At 63.8% G+C, this 21,413-nt stretch overlaps 1 protein-coding gene across 1 annotated transcript in view; it reads left to right on the top strand.

Annotated features, from left to right (window-relative positions):
* Crocc2 (ciliary rootlet coiled-coil, rootletin family member 2) overlaps positions 1-20,929 on the top strand; it is a 61,781-nt gene extending 40,852 nt beyond the window's left edge. Inside the window, exons 22-33 of the mRNA XM_077795296.1 lie at positions 2,532-2,749; positions 3,230-3,389; positions 3,785-3,952; positions 4,857-5,218; positions 5,428-5,602; positions 6,458-6,578; positions 7,171-7,304; positions 13,061-13,195; positions 13,545-13,685; positions 15,787-15,918; positions 17,610-17,692; positions 20,773-20,929. Coding sequence (XP_077651422.1) covers positions 2,532-2,749; positions 3,230-3,389; positions 3,785-3,952; positions 4,857-5,218; positions 5,428-5,602; positions 6,458-6,578; positions 7,171-7,304; positions 13,061-13,195; positions 13,545-13,685; positions 15,787-15,918; positions 17,610-17,692; positions 20,773-20,929 — 1,986 coding nt within the window. The remainder of the gene's footprint in view (positions 1-2,531; positions 2,750-3,229; positions 3,390-3,784; positions 3,953-4,856; positions 5,219-5,427; positions 5,603-6,457; positions 6,579-7,170; positions 7,305-13,060; positions 13,196-13,544; positions 13,686-15,786; positions 15,919-17,609; positions 17,693-20,772) is intronic.
* Positions 20,930-21,413: the final 484 nt, after the last annotated feature.

Consider the following 21,413-nt stretch of genomic DNA (forward strand, 5'->3'; position numbering starts at 1 on the left):
CATGATTTACCACGACGGGCTATTTACACTGGCCCCAAAGAGAAGGGGCTCCTTCCAGCGGTTTCTAAGTCAGGCCTGGTCAGTGAGCACGGGAAGGAGGGTGAGCTTTCCAAGCTGGGGCAGTGTGGGGAGGCCGGGGTCACATTTGTTCTGGTGGATCCAGGTGGACAAAAGGAGTAGGGACCTCACAAGGGGAAGGGGACCCCCACGAGGGAAGTGATGGCCCCAGAAACAGAGTGGGGACCCCAGAAGGGGTGTAGGAGTGACAGGGACTGAGGGGGTGCTCAGAGGAACAATCACAGAGAAGCAGGCGCCAGGTGAGCCCAGGGTTGCCATGGAAACCACAGCCTGGAGGCTGGAGGACCTTCCGGGCCCTGCCGAGGTTCACCCCACACACAGATGGTGCCAGCACCATCCACCCGTTGTGTGTACATATCCCACGCTGCTTAAGAGCACGCACACCAAGTGAGAAGTGCACACTGAACATGTGCACATGCACACCCAGGCTCTCACATGCATTCACACACTCACACATGCAAACACACTCCAGCACCACCCAACACACATGCATGCATCAAGATGAATGGCAAGCACACACGTGTGCACATGCCAGCACCTCCATCATGCCTGTGGACGGTGCATGCACACTCTCACTCGGCCACACGTTTGCACACCAGAGCACACGTGTGCACACTCACTTGTGCATGCACACTGCACACTTGCCCCCAGGCCAGCCCCCAGCTGCCCCTCCCCTGCTCTCCCTCCCTGCCTCCTCTGCAGCTGCCCTCCTGCAGAGGTTTCAGAAGAGGCTGTTTATACAATTTCTAGTGAAGAAATAATTATTATAATTACATTAAGCGATTTGGCTGTAAAGTTCCCGTAAAAGGGCGGCTGCTCTTATGAGGCGGGTGGGCAGACACAGGGGGTAGAGGTGGGGGTGGCCAGGGTGGGGGTGGGGGTTTGTTTTGCTTGTTTTCATCCCCTCCGCCCTGGGAAACGAAAACAGCTTCTTTATGATGGATGGGCCCTTTTCCTGGTCCTTGACCTCCTGGGCGGATTTCTGCTGAGCTCAGCGGAAAATGCTCGGCACAGTTGCTGCTCCCACATGTGGGGGTAGGAGGGGAGCTGAGGGGAGGCCCAGGCCCTTCCCCAAAACAGAACAACAAGAACAGCAGGCAGACTCCAGGCCAGGCGGCCAGAGGCCTGGACAATGTCCTGTGAAAACAGCCAGAAAAGAGGGGTTTGCTTTGGGCACAGCAGCAACTCGCCGAGTGTTTGTGGCTTCCCTCTCGGCTTGCCCCTGCTCACTTCCTCCACCGCCTCCTCCCCAGGGGCCCGCGAGAGCCAGGATGGAGCCTTCCCAGAGGCAGCTGGTCAGGACCATAGCTCAGGCCTGGGAGGCAGGAGGCCAGGGGTCCAGGCTGGGCCCCAGCAAGCTCCCAGCCCCAGAGCCTGAGTGTTGCAGGTGGGCCGCTCTTGCCCACTCTGAGCCTGCCCAGTTGGCCTCCCCTAGACCCTTCCATCCTGGGGGCCCAGGACCTGGAGAAACCTGTGTCTTCCAGGCTGCTGACCCTCCCTCTCCCATGCTGCAGCCTGGGGCCAACTCGGGTTAGGTAACTACCCCATCCAGGCCTACCTGGAGGACCCTGTGGGTGAGGAGGCCACTGGTGCAGGGGGGACGTGTCCTGGTTCCAGGGTGATGGGGTCATACTCTGGGCCCTGGACAACCCTGGCAGGGAACGAGGACTCACACCACCATGGGGCAGCTCAGGTGTGCAGGACGACACTAGGCCAGGAGTGGGGTGGGGGCCGCGGCTCCCGCTGGCCCCAGAGCCCACCCACAGTGGCCTTCTTTCTGTGCCCCCTGCTCCCAGGCCTGAGACCCTGCTCCTGTGGGCTGAGCTTTGTGCAGGGCTCCTATAATGAGGACAGCTTCCAGTCCCAGCAGCTGGGCAGCCCAGCACCAGTGGCTTCCCAACTGCCAGAAAATGCTGAGGGCCCAGGCGCCCTCCTCCCTCCCCACTGCCTCCTGGAGGAGGCAGAGCCAGGAGGCCGGGGTCAGTAGGCATGCCCATAACTATGCAGTGGCCAGTGCTGAGCCACTGGGTTGCTGACCCAGCTGCCCACTGCAGGGCAGGAGTGGCCCTCGCTGACACTCATTGCAGGGGAGGAGTGGGTGCAGGGGCAGCAAGTAGGAAGGGCACCGGGCAGCAGCAGCTGAATATTGGTGAGGACAGTGCAGATATGTGAGCAGACGACGTCCAGGCAGGCCCTGCCCAGCAGTGGTCAGTGTCCTGGAGTCCAGGACAGGGACAGGCCAAGATGGGTACTGGGCTTAGGGACTGGCCCTCCTCAGCTGCCCCTGGCCTCAGCCCTGGTAGACAGGTCCTGCCCCGTGGAGGGCGGGGCTGGTGTCTAGGCTCCCGGGCTGCGCAGACACCAGCACCTGCCAGACCAGTTTCACTGTGTGGCCCACGGCTGTCCTGGACCACGGCCCTCGGCCAGCCACCAGAGCCACATGCTTCCGTCAGGCTGAGAGGCTGCGGGCACAGCTGAAGGTGGCCCAGGAGGAGCTGGCCAGCCTGCGCCAGGAGCGACGGGGCTGGGAGGAGAGCCGAGAGGGTCTGCACAGGGAGGTCCTGGAGGCCCGCCAGGCGCTGTGTGACGAGGCCCTTGAGAAGAGTGTGCTGCAGGGCTCCAACGCCGAGCTGCGGGCCGCTGTCCGCAGGGCCGCGCAGGAGGCGGCCAGGTGAGGGGTCTGGGCCAGACAGACAGTGGGGAGAGGCGCCAACCCCTACCCCGTCTGAGAGGCCTGCCGGGGCCAGCCCAAGCAGCAGGGAAGGGGGGTGGACATGGTCCCTGCCTTCGAGGAGTTGCCTCGCAGCCCCTGAGACAGGCCAGCCTGGCCCGTGGGAGACTGGGGCCTGGCCGGGCTGCAGGAAGGCCCCTGAGGCGCAGCAGGTTGGCCCCAGACATGAGGTCTCTAGTGGTGTGGTGAGGGCCAGAGAGGTGAGGGGCAGGCTACAGAGAGGCTGAAGAGGTGGACAGTGGACACTGGACCAGGCCCATGCTAGCAGGTGCTTGGATCTGGATGAGGCTGGGTCTTGGAACAGGGCCTAGGGTCTGCACCAGGGACCGTGTCTTACTTGGGGAGGCAGCCAGGCAGCCACAGGGCCCCCCTGAGGAGGTCAGGCCTGGGGTGTCCAGCCAGCCTCTGGCGCTTGCTCAGTTTTAAGCGGTCCAAGGAGGAGCAGGAGCAGAAGCTGCTGGGGCTGGAGGAGGCCTGGGCAGCTGCTCATCAGGAGGCCGGGGTGCTGCGGGCCAGGCTGCAGGAGCTGGAGCAGGCCTGGGGGGACACCCGCCGGGAGCTGCAGGAGAGCCGCAGACAGGTAGGGGCCCCACACTCCCCCAGGCTGCTCCCTCAGCCATCCTGGGAGGAGCTTCTTCCAGGGGCCACGCTGACCAGAGCCACCTCCTAGTGACGCCCGCCCAGCTCAGACCCCTCCGTGCCGCTGCGCTCTCCGGTCAGCGCCCCCCCAGCCCTCCTCGCCCAGCTCCACGGGTGGCTCTGCACCCAGAGAGGACTACCAGGTGTGTGTCTGCGGAGTGGCTGAGCGTGGTTCCCAGCACCTGGTCACGTGGGGCACCAAGGCCCCGCCCAGAGCTGGACTTAGGCTGAGGCTCCCAGAATATGGTCAGCTGCCATGAGGGAGGACACATGAGCAGAGGTAGGGAGGGGAGGCTGTGGGGCTCCTGCCTCGCCCCAGCGCTGCCACCCTCCCAGGTAAGAATGCTGGAAGGTGAGAATCGGAGGAAGAGCCAAGAGGTGAGTGAGCTGCAGGCCCGGGGTGCACAGGACGCCCAGCGTCAGCAGCAGAGCCGGCAGGAGGCACAGGGGCTACAGAGGCAGGCGACAGAGGCCGAGGCCACCCTCCAGCAGACCCGGAAGGAGGTAGGACCTGTGCTTTTCTTGGATAGGTCTGAGGAGAGGCCAGGAAGGAGCCCGAGCAGAAAGGCAGGAGGCCCCAGATGGGGGCGGGAAGGAGGCCAGAGGCCCCACTTCTAGGCCCACTCCCACCTGCACCTGTGGGAGTCCACAGCCCACATGCTAGGTGACTGCGCAGCCAGGGGCGGAGGAGACGGATCTGAGGAAGGGCCCACTACACACGCCTCCCTGGACTTCCCCAGGAGCTGTGTTCTAGAAAAGGCTGTGTTTGGCCCAGATGAAGGACAGAGTTCTGTGCAGGAGGAGGCAGGGGGGCTTGAAATAGGGATGCCAGGAGCCGGAGGTGCTGAGCTCACGCTGTGCCCATGCACACACCCCCCCGACCCCACACCTGCACACAGACCCTGCCCCAGGCCCACCTGCCAGCTCTGTGTGCTGAACCAGGGGCTGCACACAGCCAGGGCTCTGCACCCTCCCAGAGCCGGGAGAGCTCCCGGGCCCCAGGGTCACTGACTACACAGGGCCCCTGGTTCAGAAAGCTGTGCCTGCCACCCACAGTCGCCTCGAGCCTGGGCCCCAAGAACCCGGGGCTGACCTTCCACAGCCCACGTGACCCACCAGGTGACCTCAGTCCATCTGTGAGTCATTGTGTCCCCCCAGGAAGCAGGATGAGACCAGGCCTGCTTGCCACCCTGCACCTCGGACCCAGAGGCCTGTCTGTGTCCTCCCCACCCCGCAGCCTGCACACTCCTCACTCACACACCCTGTGCAGAGGGCACCTGTGTGTGCAGTTGCTGGCCCAGGGCTGTGCCCCGACCAGCATGGTGGGTCTAAAGGGGTCTGGGGCAGGGTCTCCCAGGGGCAGATGGGCCTGGGTCTCCTGGCTGGTCCCCCCACATCCCTCCTGCAGGTGCTGGGCCTGCAGCGGCAGCTGGCGGAGGCCCAGGCCTCAGGGAAGGCCCGGGCACAGCAGCTGGAAGGACACCTGCGGGCGAGCCAGGAGACTGAGCAGGCCCTGCGGGCCGAGGTGCACAGCATCACCAGGAGGCTGCGGCAGGCCAGCTCCCTGGCTGAGAGTCTTCAGGCTCGCCTGGACAGTGCCCATGGCCGGGTCCATGACCTAGAGCAGGAGCTTGCCCAAGCCAAGGGTGCCAGGCGGGACGCAGAGGCCCAGCTGGACAGGCTGTGCTCCACACTCCGCCGTGGCCTGGGGCTCCGGGGTCGGAGCCCCTCCACCTCCCCAGAACGACCTGGTTCTCCCATGAAAGGTCGGTCTGTGTGTAACCTGGGCACCCCGCCCCTTCCCAGGCCTCACACAACCCTCACATGAGGGGGCTGGACCCGTCCCAGCAATTAGGAGCCTGTGCCCACATCGGCCCCACCCCAGCGCCCAGCAGAGCTTCAGGGGAAGGGGAGTGCCCACGTCTCTGTCACCAACCCTCCCCACATCCTTCCACTGTCACCAACGCAGGTTCCAACAGCTCCCAGGCTCCACCTGAGTGGCACAGAGCCAGCTCCCCCACCAGGGCCCATTCACCACCCCGGCGGCACCCACCTGCCCCTGGAGACTGCGACTCCGAGGTCATTGATGTGGCCTCTGTGCAGGACGCCCTGGGGGACCTTCTGCAGAAACTTCAAGATGCCCAGCGGGAGCGGGTGAGGGGCAACTGGGGTCCTCCCCACCCACAGGGGCACACCCCCTGGGGCCCTGGGACCAGGGAACCCAGCAACTCACCCAGGTGCTCTCCGTCTGTGTGTCTGTCCTCAGACCCACTGAGACCCTGGCAGGGCAGCTCCAGAGGAAGGTGACCGCTGCCCACTGCTCCCTCCCCTGCCCCCTGGGAGTGGTCTGAGTGTCTAGACTGTCCTCTGTGACCCCACTGCCCTCCAGGCCTGACCCTCACATGGCCTAGGGCCACACTGTCCCTCAGGGTGGGCCACAAAGCCCCTGGAGTTGGCCCACTGTGATGTCCCCTGGGGACAGGCATTCGCCATCCCATGCCATCCCTGAAGAACTGTCCCCGAGGCGGGGACAGGCCCGGCAGGACCCCTCCCCTGAGGACACCTATGCAGTGGATGTCCAGTTGTGCCCCTGGCCCCGGGACTCCAGGGTGGCTCGGGACCCTGGTGGCTGACAAGTGGGAGAGACCGACGACGGTCCCAGGGCTGCCGGGCCCCAGCAGTCCTTCAGGACCACTGCCCACTGACACCAGACCAGGGCCAGGTCCCATTCCTCAGCCCTGGCTCCCTTCACACTGGCCCACAGGCTGTGTCCAGCCCCTGCCAGCTCCTACTCTGCCCAGCCGTCCCTCTGGCCACTCGGGGCCCTCCCAGGCCAGCAGGGCAGCTCATCCCACCACCAGGCCTGACCTTCCCTGCAGCCCACAGCCCACACTGTCCACTGCCCTGCCCGACTACAGCTGCCCACCTGACACCCCAGCCTGCTAGTGGACACCTCTGCCCTCCACTTGCCCTCCAGGCTGTCCTGCTGACCTTAGTTCCTCTGCCCAGGATGAGGCCCATGTCCAGGTGCAGAGCATGAGCAGCCGGCTGCACAGGGTGGAGAGCGAACTTGCCCAAGCCCAGAGCCACCTGGGGCAGCTGCAGAGGGCCCTGGCAGAGGCGGAGGAAGGTGACTGCTGCCCACTACTCCCTCCCCTGCCCCCTGGGAGCGGTCTGAGAGCAGCTCCAGGGGGGGCGGGTGGCCCCCGAGCCAGCCCTGGGCCTGGCCAGCGCCCGCTCCCTCACAGAGGCCACCCCAGCACGGGGGCAGTCCCAGGCCTAGCCCCTCTCCTGTGACTCCCACCCCAGGGTCTGGGCCCTGGCTGTCCCCACTCCCTGGCCCTCTTCCCAGATAACCACACATGGGTCCCCCCTTGGACTCTGCCTCCTCTGGCCTCCTCAGAAGGGCTCCCACCCAGCCCTTACAAGCATTACACTTACTGCCCCCCTGAAGTGTCGGCCAGGAGGGCAGCCTGGGCTCCGGGAGAGTCAGCCACAGGAATGTTGGTGGGGGCAGGGCGGGGCCATGGCGGTGGGAGGACTCTGGAGCCTGAAGGAGAGAAAATGAGGGCCATCGCCAGGACCCTGTTCTCCATGGAGGAGCCAGTCACAGGTCCACCGAGCTTCGTCTGTAGCCTGAGAACTGGGGGGACAGTCCTGGGAGTGGTGATCCCCTGGCAGCCTGAAGGCCTTGGGAGTCCCCTGCCATCTGGCTTCCCCAGGTCGGCACCGGGCAGAAGGTGCTCTGAGCAGCACCCGGGCAGCACAGGCCCTGCAGAAGGAGGCGCTCCAGAGGCTGGAGACCGAGCACCTGTCCAGCTTGCGGGCGGCCAGCCAGGAGAGGCGGCGGCTACAGGTAGGGCAGGCAGCGGGACAGGGAGGGAGGTGGGGGCTATAGGAGCTGAGAGGGTCAGGCCAGAGGTCAGTGGCTGGACCAGAGTCCCTGTGGGAATGGGGCACAGGCACACTAGAGTCACTGGCCCTCAGACCCCAGGTTGGAGCTACCCCTGGAAGAGCTGTGGGAGCTGTCCCAGCCCCTGCTCTACAGAGGGGACACAGCGGTCAGGGGCCCCCTTCCCTCTGGCCACACTGGCAGGCCTGGGGAACCTGGCCAGCCACGGGGCTCCTCGCGTGTTCCGGCTGCTGCAGGACAGCCTTGACGTGCTGCTCAGACACAGAGGGGTTGCAGGATTCAGGTCCACGTCCCACCACGCCAGGCCACATGCTGTGGTTGGGTCCAAGGGTCCAGGATGGTAGGTGGCAGCAGTGGGAGGTGCCTGGGAGCCGGGATCTGAGAAGTGGGGCTGAGTCCGTCTTACATGGATGGTGTTCATCTGGGTGCGCTCCAGGCGCAGCGGATGCGAGGCTTCTTTTGGAAATGCACCTTCCGAACCATCTTCACACGATTGAAATACTGCAAACTCGCCCTGTTCCGGAATGTGCCGAAGCTAGGAGGGCTGTGCTGGATTTTCCTGCTGATTCTTCCCCAGCATCTCCTTCTATTTCTAAGGGACTCTAGCGGTGCATTCTGTGACATGCTGCTCAGAGCGTAGCTTCCCCTTACTGTCCTCCTGCAGGCAATGGCTGTGTCCGGCTTTCTTGTGCCCATGGCAGCCTTGGCCTCTCCCCACCTTGGTCTCTGCACTCCCATGGACTCATGGTCTGGCTCTGCGCGCTTAATCCGCTGTGGAGTCCCTCCCTCCTGTGGGAATGGGGCACAGGGCGTTTCCTCACCCAGGCTTCTGTGGTATGACAGGTCCCCTGTGCTGGCTGGCTGCTCCTGTCCCTCCTCCTCCCTCCTCCCTCCCCCTCCTCCCTCCTCCCCCTCCCCCTCCTCCCTCTCCTCTCCTCTCTCCTCCCTCCTCCCTCCCCCTCCTCCCTCTCCCCCTCCTCCCTCTCCCCCTCCTCCCTCCTCTCTCTCCTCCCTCCTCCCTCTCCCTCCTCCCTCTCCCTCCTCCCCCCTCCTCCCTCTCCCCCTCCTCCCTCCTCTCTCTCCTCCTCCCCCTCCCTCCTCCTCCCTCTCCCTCCTCCTCCCTCTCCTTCCTCCTCCCTCCTCCCTCTCCCTCTCCTCCCTCCTCCCTCTCCCTCTCCTCCCTCCTCCCTCTCCCTCTCCCTCCAGCGATGACCCACAGGCCTCCTTCTCTCTGTCTTGGTCACCTCTGGGGTCCAGGTGTCTGACAGGCTGAGAGCATTGTCCTTCAGTGTTAGTGTGACCTTCTGTGCTGCTATGCTCAGGGGTCCTGGCTGGGCCAGGGACACTTCCCACGCCCCTCTCTGGCTGTGTCCTGGGGGCGGAAGGCTGTTGTTCCTAGAAGAACTTCCTCCAGACCATCCCTCGGGAGGCCCTGTGCCCCCTGCCCGCCCCCCTCTGAGTGCAGAGTTCTGAACCCCACCCCCAGGGCTCTCTGCCCACTGCAGCCCACACTCCGTGGAGTCACTCCCAACCGCTGAGCAGCTGCTCTCCCTGGGTCCACCATCAGGAGCTGGCCTGGCCCAGGGGCCCTCAGCAGGGCGTCCTGCAAGCTGAGGGGCTGAGTCTTGGGCTCACTGACCTCTGGGCAGGGTCCCTAAACCCATCCGCGTGTTGGCAAAGTCTGGTTCCTTGAGGTTCTGGGACTCAGCTCCTGGGTGAGGGCTTCTGGGCCTCTCGTAGCCTGTCACCAGCTGGTCCCCAGGTTGAGTCCGGGCACACCCGACACCCACTGTCCCTGTCCCTCATAAGCCCAGAGGCAGGTGTGAGAAGAGGCTCACACTCTCTCCCTGGCTAATTTGGCAGCAGACGGCAGCCTTACCTGCCCCAGGAGTCTGTGTCCAGGGACCTAATGTGACCTCAGCATCACACCAGGGCTCACGCCCTGGCTCCAGCTCAGCCCGGCAGCTGGGCTTCAGGCCTGGGGACACAGGTGGGCAGAGCTGCCCCCAGGACCAGGCTCAGGACTTGCCTTCTGCCTCCCACTGAGTGGGCCCAGGGGACGTGGCCTGTGGTTCTGGACCTCCCTCTCCCGGGCCCTTTTCAGAGTGGGATCCAGAGGCCCATTTTTCTTTGAAACTTAAAAATGTCACCAACTGTTGGTTTCTTCTTTTCTTCCTGTGACTTCTGCTGTCTGTGGTGAGTCTGTTTCCAGTGCCTCCACTTCACAAGCCTCTCCTCCTCCGGGCTTCCTGCTGGGACTCTCAGCCTCAGAGACCAGAGGCTCGCCGGTCCTCCCGGCTGGTCTGATTGCTGATCTCTAAGTGGCTGCCCAGTGTTCCCCTCAGGGGTTTCCCGCAGGCCCCCTGAGAACCCCGGAGCCGGTTCTGACAAGGACTCTCCCTCTTGGGTGCTCCTTGTCCCTGGGGTGTCCTTAAGAAGGATCTGCTGAGTGCCAGATGAACTGGGGACGGACCTGCAGGGACTAGAATTGCCCCTGTCCTGACGTCGGCCCAGAGGAAAGGCAAAGAGGGGTTCTAAGATCCGAGGGTGGGGAGCAGTGCGGCCCACATGGAACACCCCACCCCAGCCAGAGTGAGGGGGCTCAGCTGTGGAGCACCTCCCTCTCCCATGCTCCTGGCCCCTCACCTGCTGCCCCCAGCCTCACCCTCCTGAGCCAGGCTCCAGGGTCCTGGGGCTGCCCTTGGGGTCTCCTCAGCTGGGACAGAACCTGCTCTGGGCACTTGCTCTCTGCTCCACGTGGAATTCACTCATTTTTCATGACGTACGCCAACCACATTTGTAGATGGCACTTTCATGATTCTGGCAAGTAGCATGTTCCCTTCTTGGGGACAGTTAGTCCCAGTGCCCCCAGGACCCCCTGAAGCCCTGGTCTGCAGCTGGAAGGGGGTTTCCCAGTGGTTGTGACCTGCTGAGCATTGTGGTGGGCCTCAGAGAGGGAGCTCAGACCCATCGACGAGTCACCTGGGACCCCATGGTTTGACCGAGGCCCAGGCAGAGGGCCCGAGGGCTGTACTCCCTGCCCAGCACCCCCTGAGGCCGCGTGGTTACTGCACTCTCACTCTGGCAGAGCAGGCCTGGTGCCCTCCTGGCTCGGCCACACCCTGGGCAACCGACCTCTGGAGCAAGCCCTGCATTGACACAGCTTCTTTCACTTTCACCAGCCCCCACCCCCTTTCACATGAACCCCTGTGTTTGTCAAGAGAAAGTTAATTAAAAACATATTTTTCTAATTAAATGGCAGGCTGTGCTGTGCACACAGTACAGCTCTTGTTGGAGAGAGACCTTCCCTGTTCCCAGGGCTACCCTGGGAACCCAGCAGAACAACAGCACACAGCCAAGCCCACAGCGTGGGGACATGCCGGGCGCAGCACCCGGCTGCCCACAGCTGGCTGGGCCTCTGATCAGGGGCAGGCCTGGAACCTGCCCAGCACTGCCCCCACACACCCTGCTTATGGCCCCGGGGAGAGGCCACACCACTACCTGCAGGCTGGAGCCAGATACAGCCCCATGACTCCAAGGCTCACAGCTCCTTGACTCCTGCCCAGCTCTCCTCCCTCCCTGGGCCCGAGCCCGCCACATCCAGGCCCAGCAGCCCTTCACGTCCCCTAGAGCCAGCCCTGCTCCCTGCCCTGCTGCGGCCTGACTGAGCCTCAGCCCTGCCTTCCAGGCCCTGGCTGTGGACACTGGCCCACAGGTGGAGTCCATCACTGCCTGCCTGAGTCCACGTCCACCGATATCTCTGTGCCAAGGCCACGTCTGCCTTTGTAGTCCCCTGGACAGTCCCCGGGAGAGGAACTGAGTCCCTCAGGGCTGGACTGCACGCGGCCTGCTCCTGAGGGACCTTGGCTCCCTGCCAGCCCTGCCCGCACTGGTCCACCTGATCTCCTGTGGGGACGAGTGCTCAGGCATGCCTGCGTCACCTGGCACCTCGTGTGGGTCCCACCAGCTCCTCCTGCCCAGGTTGGGTGGTCCCTCTTCCTCTGACCCCCCACAGGGCACCTGCTTCCTTGGCCTTTGCAGAGCCGCTCTGCCCCCTCCCCTCCGGCTCTGCCTCCACCCAGCACTTCCGGCTGCACGCCCTCTTTCCTGGGTCCTCCTGACTCCTCTGTGGGAGGACTGTGGCTGGTGTGTGACCGTAGGTTTTTTAATACGAATTCTTTCCCCTTTTGCCACTTTTCCAGGATTTTTGCTTTTCCTTCTGCCTTAACTCAGGGTTACTGAAAGGGACACGGTGGAAGCCTGGCTGGGTGGCTTCCCGCCCTCAGCGGTATGGTCTCCTCTCCTGTCCCGGCCTGCCCTTGTCCGTAGGCTGGCTGCTGGTCTGCCTTGGTCTGGGCTTTTTGCTGTGGTTTATTTAGAGGGAACGGGGCCCACTGATTGCAGTCTATAGGGAAGAATAGATGTTGGAGATCTTCCAAGAAAGTTTTCAGGCAGAATCTCAGGGCTGGCCACAGCGAGTCCAGAGGGCGGCTGCTGCAGAGCGGGCAAAGATGCAAGCAGACAGGCAGAGGCCAGGGGTGACCAGGACTCCCTGGACCCCCCAGGCCACAGCATGCCACCGTGCCAGGTGAGGACTCCCCGGAGCAGCCCTGTTCTGTAGCTGGGCTGAGGGCAAAGCCAGGTGCTCACCCATGGTGGGAGCCTGGGGACACTTGCCTGGGCCACTGACAAGACCCTAGGACAGGTCTGGGTGTTGGTGGCCTCGCTTCCTCATGTTGGTAAAGCACCTTCAAGGAGACCCCTGTCTCCTCTGCTGGCATTGAGACTGTCTCTAGCTTCATGAGCAAGGCCCTCTTAACAGCCTGTCGGGGCATCTCCAGAGACCCCGCCTCCCCTGTGCTCCTCCCATCTTTCTTGGTCCCTAGAAGAACCCTGGGAGGTGGATCATGCCATGGAAGATTGGGGAGCAGCCTGTGCCCTGGACGGCTCTTCCCTGCCAGGATCCCTGGGTGGGAGTAATAGAGCCCCGGGTCCTGGCACTTGGCTCTGGGGAGGAGCAGGTGTCATGGCCATGCACATGGGCCACCGTGGAAGGTGGGCTTGGATGCAGTGGACACAGAGGCCATCACGGGTGTCACATGAATGGTGAGGGTTTGGGCAGGTGGAAGGCAGAGGGGCTGGGAATGGAGCCTGGGGTTGGGAGTGAGTGCAGGGGAAGCAGGAAGGAGTCATGGGCCATCCTGGTTCCTCAGCTGCCTGGGGCCGGCTGTGTCCCTGCTGCCTGGGGGGTAGAGAGGGATGGGGGCTGCAGGTGGGCTTGGCAGGGCAAGAGCTGAGGCAGGAGAACACTCCTCAGGGTAGGAAGGCAGAGCCAGGGGTGGGGTGGGGGCAGAGGCTCAGCCAGACAAGCTCCATCAGGCTCAGGAGCACTGCTGCTGTCCTCCAAGGTCAGGGACACTTGAACCAGGGAGAGATACTGCAGATGAGTCTTCTGAGACCACGCGGAGCCCAGATTCCGGCCCAGGCAGAGCCAACAGGGCCAGCTGGCCAGGCTTCCTCCAGGTTCCCTGGCCACACCAACCACCTACTCAGCAGGTGCCATTGTCCTTGACCCTGCTCCTGCTGTTGACGTTCCAGCCTTCAGACCTGCAGGGGCACAGGGCAGATGCACTGGCACCCATTCCCTGGGGTGTCCCACCCCATGTTTCCAGGTGGGCCCTGTGTCTCCCTCCCTCCAGGAGCAAGTGGCCACACTGCAGCAGGCCTTGGGGGGAAGCAGGAAGGGCCTGGAAGAGAAGGGGAAGCTGCTGGAGGCGCAGCTGGCTGGTCTGCGGAGCAGGTGCCAGGAGGGATCCCTGGAGCCGCTGCGACAGGTGAGGCCCAGCAGGGAGAGTAGGCCCTCACCTGGAGGCAGCAAACCCTCACCAGACTGCAGGCCGTACCTCCTCGGTCCTTCGCAGAAGGGAGGAGCCTGGGCTGGTGACCCGGATGGCATCTGATGCCCAGGTGACAGGTGGAGGGAGTTGGAGGGCTGCTTCTCTTGCTCCACAGTAAGCAAGCACCCTCCGACAAAGGGGTCAGCGATGGGCGCACAGTTTGCGGGGAGGGGGTTGGGTATAAACTGAGGCCAAGCCCAGGGCCAGCGTCAAACAGAATGCCCACCTCTTAGAAGCCTGGGAGTCCCGGTTCCCCGGCCCTGGTGTCAGTAGCCTCTTCCCCCAGGTGCTCCGGAGGCGGCAGCGCGGGGAGCAGGCGGCACAGCGCGGAGAGCGGCGCGCCCGGCGGGAGCCGACCACAGCGCTGCGCACCGAGCGGGCCCGCCTGCAGGGGGAGCTCGCGGCGCTGCGCGCGCGCCGGGCGCAGGTACCTAGTGCCCACGTGGTGAGGGTGGCGAGGTGCGGGGAGCCGCCAGCACTGGGAGGTCCGCGGAGACCGGGGCCGCCGTGAAGGGTGTGGGTCCCGCCGGCTTCTGTGTCTCATCTGCCGATGGGGACGGCACCAACTCAGGGAGTGGCCCCTCTGGGGGTGTCGCCCTGGCCCTGCCTTGGCTCTCTGGGGAGACACCAGGGTCATGGCAGTTCCCCTAGGCTTGTGCCTCAGCTCTGCCCAAACCCGAGACCAGCACACCACCCCCTCGGCTGTTGCCGCAGGGGCCACAGGGACCAGGCAGAACCAGCCCAGGTGGGCTTCATAAGAGAGGGGACCACTGCCCTCCTCTGGGTCCCATCAGACAGGCCAGCCTGCACCACAAGACCAGGAGAGCTCAGGCGGACCAGGGGTGTGGCTGGTCACCACCCAGCTGACCTCCATCACACAGGCCTGATTAGACCGTCCTTGTCCCCACCATTTGTGCTGCTGAGGCACTGCAGAAGCAAGAGGGTCATGCCATCCACCAGGCTGACCTGGCCAACGCACTGGGCCAGGGTGTAGGCCCGCGTGGGATGGACAGGGCCTGAAGAACAGGGAGTCCAGAGCAGGCTGCTAGCGGGGAGGCAGTGCAGGGGACGGAGGGGGGGAGCACTTGTGGGACAGGAGCCCAGACCCCTGTCAAGGTGAGGAAGCCAGGGCAGCCCTTCTCCACACAGCCCGCCCAGGGGCAGAGGCCAGTGGCCAGGACAGTCGGGGTAGCCCACACAGAGGACCACCTGCCCTTCCATGAAGGAGGCACAGCAGCGAGGCCCAGTCGGGATCCTGCTGCTCTCACGATGGCAGGGCACAGCCCAGGCTGTGGATCTGGGGAGTCTCCTCGGGTGCCGCGGGGTCAGGGTGGAGCTACGTCCAGCCAGGCTACGGCGGTGCCTGGGGGCAGCAAAGCCAGCTGTGGGCATTGAGCCGGCTCCGGGTCCCTAGGGCTGAGGTGGGGGAGGAAAGGAACAGCTAATGAGTTCCAGGAGGTCAGCTGAGAGGGGCCCACAAACCCATAAAACCTTGACTGGCGTCTCAGGAGGGGAAACCCGGATGTGGCCATGTGTTTGTGTTGGACTTCACTTTTCTCCTCTCTTTACAACATGCACTTCCAGGGCTGTTACTAGATTTTTAAAGAAACAGCTTTCTTTTTCCATCAGGGAGGACTGTTTTCCTGAGTCCTGAGGAAAAGGAGGGCTGTTTGTACAGAGCTTTAGCTACTGCCCTCTGGCAGACCACCCCCCATCCCAGGGTCCTTGAGAGACCCCCAGCTCCACCCCCAACTCTGCCCCACACTGAAGGGAGGGCCTGGGACCCCTGCCAGGGCTGGGTGGGCCCTCCATGCTGCTGGCCCCTGCCAGGCATGTGGGCCAGCAGGCAGTCCTGCAGGAGCAGTGGACCTGTCCCCTCCACTCCTGCCCTGTCCTGGCCCAGCAAGCGTTTGAGGTCAGGGCTTTGGGGAGCAACATCACGGGATCCCTTCCTTCAGAGCAGTACCAGGAGGGTGTCCAGGGCCCTCTGCTGCTGCCCTCCCACCCAGTGAGAGAATTCCTAGACTCCACGGGGCAGAGTGGCCCACCCACCTTCATATGGAAAATGACTCCTGACCCCCAACCTGCAGGAGTGCCTCCTGCCCACTCCCACGTGGGTGGCCAAGAGGCCTCTGCTGGGGCAGCTGCAGCCCAAGAGACGGCAGCCTGGGATGGGGGTGCTGAGGTTTGTGCCCCAGGTCCAGGGGGTACCTGAGTGGCCCTCTGGGTCAAGTGCCTACAGAGGCCATGGGTATGTGAGGACCCCAGCCCAGGAGGCCTGGGTGAAGGAACCGGGACAGAGGTCCGAGGATGCCACCTTAGCAGAGGTTTCAACAGGGACTCAGCAGCAGGGGGACTGGGCCCTGTTCTCAGCTACTCTGGCTACAGATGTCAGTGGTGACAGAGGTGGGGAACAGTGCCCTGGCCAGAGGTGTCCTCCTGCTCCCCCAAGGGAAAGTGGCCTGACCTCACATCCCCACCAGGAGGCCACTACACCCTACCACCAGCTCTGCACCCTCCCCCTGCAGACAGTGTGGGAGACACTGAGGAGGGAGAGGGACGTGGCAAGGCTGGGGGCCGAGAAGCAGAAGCTGCAGCAGTCCCTGCTCAGCCTGCACCGGGAGCTAGACTGGACCCTAAGGCAGAACCAGCAGCAGCAGGTGAGCTGCATCATTGGGGTCCTGTGCACTGCAGCCTTGGGGTGAACCTGGGCTGGGCTCCGTGCCCGTCTCTTGCCTGGAGGCACTGGATGCGCCCGTGCGGGAAAGCTGCACATGACAGAGGCAGAGTCGAAACCCAGACCACAGTGGGGCCACCTGGATCATACCGAGGTCCCAGACAGAGCTGGAGCCAGAACCCAAGGCTCCAGGGGCCCCGCCAGTGTCCTTTCTAGGTCCCCTGCTCTCCTGAGGTATCAAAAGTCCCCTTGGGAAGGCTGCGACCAGTGTGGGCTCCTGTGAGCCAAGCCTGGCATTACCGAGCGGGCAGGGCCCAGGCCCAGGACCTGACACCCATGTGGACCCTGGGGCCTTGAGCCTCCCCTCCCACCTCCCCATCCCTCAACCTTGGATGCCCTTAGGACCTGCCACCTGGCCAAGAGGAGACTGGGCTGCCCTGAGGCCGAGCCAGTGGTCAGGACCCCAGACTCGTGGGCTGAATGTGTGCTACACCAAGTCTGCTGGGGTCCTGGGCCAGGGCCAGCACCCTGCGCAGGACAGAGAGGCCCACCAAGGCCCTGAAGGAAGGGTGGGACCCCCATCAGGCCTTGTCTCTGGATTCGGGCAGCCCTCCAGCAGGCAGACGCAGCACCCATGTCCTCCCTGCAGGCCCAGGTGGCTGAACTGCAGCTGCAGGAGCCAGCTATGGAGGCAGAGAGGCTGCCTGGGGCCCAGCTCCCGGCCACAGAGGCCCTGGAATCCCCCGAAGAGACCCACCAACAACAGGTGAAGCTGCTGGCTGAGCAGGTGGGGCATGGCCCAGCCTCCTGGAGCGTGGAAGGATGGGAGGAGAGGATCTGGTAGCAGCACCCCGCAGGGGTGACCACATGGCCTCCACGTGAAGCCTCCACTCCACAGCTCTGTCCTTCCACCTTCTCAAGAGGCCGAGCTGTGGTTGACCCCACCCATCCCTGAGAGGGGGACTGTGGATTCCAGGGAAGGTCACTACCCTCTCTGGGCCGCTGTCATCCTGTCTACAAAGTGGGGTCGAGGATGGTTTCTGTCGGAGGTGACCCCAGACTGGCTGGTCCTGTGTTCAGGGCCAGGACTGGGCCTGCCATGCAGGTTGGGCAGAGGCAGCCCTGCACTGACCTCCAGGGTCAGCAGGAAGAACAGCAGAGCACCCATACTCGGTGGATGGGAGTGTGGCAGGTTCTCGTACACACACCTGCATGGCACACCACACCCTCCTGTGCCTGTGCAGCACGCCTGTGGGCCAAACTGCCTGCTGCAGAGCCCAGAGCTGCCAGGAGCCGAGGGCCATGTGGTCCACCTCTCACTTTCCACAAGGACACTGAGAACCAGAGAGCAAATGACTGCCCAGGGTCATCCCCAAGTGAAGGGGGCTGACCAGCCATATTTGCTCACTTTATAGGAAAGCCCCTGCCCTATCATTCCCAGCATTGTCAAGGCCTGAGCAGAAGGGGGTCCATCACTGGAGTGGGTGTCCTTAGGGGGACCCTGGCACCCTCTGCCATTTGAGAGTGCCCTTGTTCCCTGGTGTTTCTCTCCCACACACACCTCCTCTCCTTGGGAGCCATGGACCGTGGCCTCCCAGCCCAGCCTGGCTGCACAGAATTCTCTGTGCCCTGCACCTGGGGCCCCTACCTGACTGAGTCCCTGCCTGTCTGCAGGTGGCCACCCTGAGGGAGCAGCTGGACCAGGAAGTACAGCGACCACAACACACCCACCTCAGCCAGGCCTGGCTGGTCAGGCAGTGAGCCCTGCCGCAGACCCTGGGTGGCTGGGCCCTGCAGCCCTGACGGACCCAGAGGAGGCTCCAAGCAGAGATGCTGAGGGCCCAGGCTGCTGAGGGCCACGGCTGGGAGGCCGATGCCTGTGTGCCCCATGAGAGGGTGGCACAGTGCAGACAGAGGCTCAGACAGCCACAGAGCTCTCCTCGTGTCGGGGGGCCTATGGCCGCAAGCACTTCTAGTCCTGCAGACTGCGGAAGTTCTCCTGCCTCTGGGACCTAGGCCTCCGCCTCAGCTGGACACCCCTTCCCACAGTGCACCCTTCCCACTTCAGGCTACTGCTCTGGCCAGACCCCTGTGGCCAGGCCCTCATCGCTCAGCCACAGGCTGGGTCCCACCCTCTGCTCTGTAAACACGGGGAAGCGCGTGCAAAGCATTTCCACCACCAGGGCCCAGAGCCCGCAGTCCTGCCAGGCCAGCACCACACCCTGTCCAGAGGCCACAGAACCTCCGCGTCCAGGAACTGCAGGCCCGTCCCCATGGCAGGTGGCTGGAAGTGACTCAGATTCCAGTCCCCATGACTCACTGGCCACGAGGGGCATTGCAGTGTGAAATTGGAAGCTGTTCTGAAGCTGCCTGCTTTCCCAGCCTGTGACTGCAAGGGACAGTCCCATGGGACTCTGCTGTGAAGGCCGAGGCTGCTGGGCTAGGCCTGCCACTCAGCTCGCTGTTGGATCTTTCACTAGCTTCCCATTAGCACTGGTCAGTGTGACTTGTCCTCTGCCAATGGCTCCTCTCATGCTGTAAGCTGTACATTTCCAGTATCTCTGGGGCACAAACCGGTCCAGTGATTCCCACATGCAGCACAAGGACCAGGCTGCCTGCCCGGGGCTGCTCCCGTCTTGGGCCCCTGGAATGCCCTCAAGGACTCTGGCGCCAGGCAGGGAGAACCCAAAGCTGACAGAGCCGCCCTGTCCCATGGTGGCAGCCCTGGCCCAGGTGGGTGGCAGGCCCTGTCTGTCCACTGCAAGATCATACGGCACTTAAATCAGCCAGGAGTCAGCGAGTGTCGTGAGTCACACAGACCGACAGCTAGAGTGAGGAGGGAGGGAGCCTCATTCTGCCCCTCTACTCTGCCTGGCTGTCAGAGGCTGTTAAGAAGTTTGCCCAGGCCCTGAGGGGAAGCCCCCAGAGACCCTCAGCAGGCTCCTCTGGGCAGAGAGTAGTGCTGTGTCATGCCGGCCCAGGACTCTTCTGCGAGCTGTGGCTGGGTGCAGGCAGCAGTGAACTCCGTGGAGGCCAGCAGGTGTGCCTCTCGGCTGCTGGGCGGCGTCCACGCCACACCCCCACAGAGGACCTGAGAGGTGATGGGGCAGGAGGCCGGGCAGCCCCAGCCCTGCTCAGGGAGCCTTGTGTGCCCAGCCGGCAGCCTGGCTCTCCTGTCCCGTGGTGCTGCTCCTGGCAGAAGCTCCCAACGGAGTCGGAACTTGGAAATGGGCACAGAGGGACCTGCTTCAGCTGTGGGGGCTCCAGGTCCCTTCTCAGCATCAAAAAGAAAGCCACGTGTCATTCGACCAGTCTGCTCCCTGGCAGCTTCCGGGGGATATTCAAAGTGCCTGTGAATCTGAGATCTTTGTAGTTTAAGAAATATTTAAATCAGCAGAGGAGACACTGTTTTTACTTACTCCACACAAAGGTAGATATTCAGGAAAAGAGGGTTTTCCACGTGGAAACACTCTGGTGGGTGCCTGAGCACTGGTGGTGTGTCAGACCTCAGTGTGTCAGAGTGAGCCATTCCTGTGGCAGCCCTTCAGGCACCTGGCTTGGGGGTAGGGAGCTCTACTTCTAGATCAAGGCCACATGACCATTGGCTGGACGTGGGTCAGGCCGGAACTCCCCAGCACCTGCTGCAGCTCCCCGCTTCTGCTCAGCAGGGAGGACACAGAGGTGCCCCCTGGAGAGGAAGCCAAGGGAGGAGGGGCTGAGATGTGCAGGCAGTGGGCAGGGGAGAAGGCAGCCCTCCACCTTTCCCAGAACACTGGGTGGGGCACGCCCACTTCCCCCGCTTCGCCCAACGTGGGGCCTCTGACCCTGACCAGCCCCCAAAGAGCTCAGCAGTGGCTTGAGAGATGTCAGCTTCAAGTTCAAGACCAGCTCTGCCCCGAGCTGTGCTTCTGCCCAGACAGGCTCCTGGTGTCTGTGGGAACCTGGAGGCGGCTCTCGGGCCTGGACCCTCGGGCACTCATCTCTGGACACCCCGGGCAGTGGCCCAGAGGCAGGCAGATACCCAGCTCCTGTCTTAGAACACAAAACCCCAGGCTCAGGCCACTTGCTGCCTCGGCCGAGGGATCTGGGACTGGGGAGGATCCCATCGGCCTCTGACTGGGCAACTCGGAGCAGACCCGCCCGCAGGTGCCCAGGCCTGGGGGCTCCCACCTCCCGGGCACCTCAAGATGGTGCCACAGACTACAGAGGGGAGAGGGCCCCGCCTAGGACCTCAGCTCCACCCAAGACAGGCCAGCACGCGGGCTGAGGCAGGGCAGAGCTCCCCCGCGACGTGACTGGGGCAGAAAGCAGGCAGCTGGAAACCGCCTGGGGCTTTCTTGAGCTCCTAGCACACGGTGGTTTTCCAGTAGACCATGGTGGCTTAACTCGGACGTGTGCTGAGAAGTGGGTCAGCAAGAGTCCTGCCACATCGCCACAGGCGTTCACCTGCCCCCAGACAGTGTCGGTGACCCAGGTGACACAGCCTGCTGGGATCCCCTCCCACATGAGGTCCCTGCTTGACGGAATCGTCCTGCAACCCCAGTCCCACAGGGGCCCTGAGGTGAGGCCTGGGCAGGGCACACTGGTCCAGGAGGTCATCTCCATGTGACCGCCACTGGGGTCTTTCATGTCTCTAAAGATGCCTCAGAAGCAGGGCTACAGGCTTCGGAGCCTTCAGAATGGAGCGGGCCCTGGGTTCCCCACCTGCCCGTCCTCTCTGGGCTGCCCTGGACATCAGGAAGCAGAGACTGGCCCTGTCCCTGCGGGGACAGACTCCAAGGCACCCCGTGGAGCCTGGAGGGGCACATGTCACATCAGGCCCATCCTGGGCCCCCAGGCGTGACCCCGTAGGCCAACCCCCTGCCGTGGACAGAGGGGACAACCTGGGCACTCGGGAAGACAGACGAGGCCGCCTGCAGGAGCGCAGCCTCAGCAAGGCCAAGGCCCCGGGCCTGAACCCGCCGCTGGGCCTCTTCAGCTCCTCTTTTCTCTAAATCAAGCCTCAGTGACCACTTCAGGAAGCCTATGCCAAGCGCTTTCTGATCATTTCCCCCAGATCAACAGCAAGGTCCCGTCATGGGAGCTGGGGTGTGAGGTTCCCTGCGCATGGGGTGGGGGTCTGGGTGGGCTGTGCTGTCCCTCCCTTCTCTGCCTCAGTGGCCAGCCCCATAGGGCAGTGGCCAAGTGGATGGCCCGGGTGTGACTCCTCAGGAGCTGGGCCCACCTGACATCCCTTCGACCTCCCTAGCCTCCCCTCCTGGTAGAGGTGGAGGCTGACTGGGAGTTGGGGCTTTGGGTCATGCCCACATGACAGGACCCACTGCTCTGGCACCAGCCACCTCTGGGAGGGGAGCAGAGTCGGGGGTGGACTGCAACCCAGACCCTGCCCTGTAGGACCGCTGTCCAAGCCCAGTCTGACCCTCCCCCAGCCCCCAGAGGTGGGTGGGTGGACCCTGCATTCTGGGGCATCCTGAGGGT

Source organism: Urocitellus parryii, chromosome 1 (genome assembly GCF_045843805.1).
Source record: "Urocitellus parryii isolate mUroPar1 chromosome 1, mUroPar1.hap1, whole genome shotgun sequence".
Classification (NCBI taxonomy): domain Eukaryota; kingdom Metazoa; phylum Chordata; class Mammalia; order Rodentia; family Sciuridae; genus Urocitellus; species Urocitellus parryii.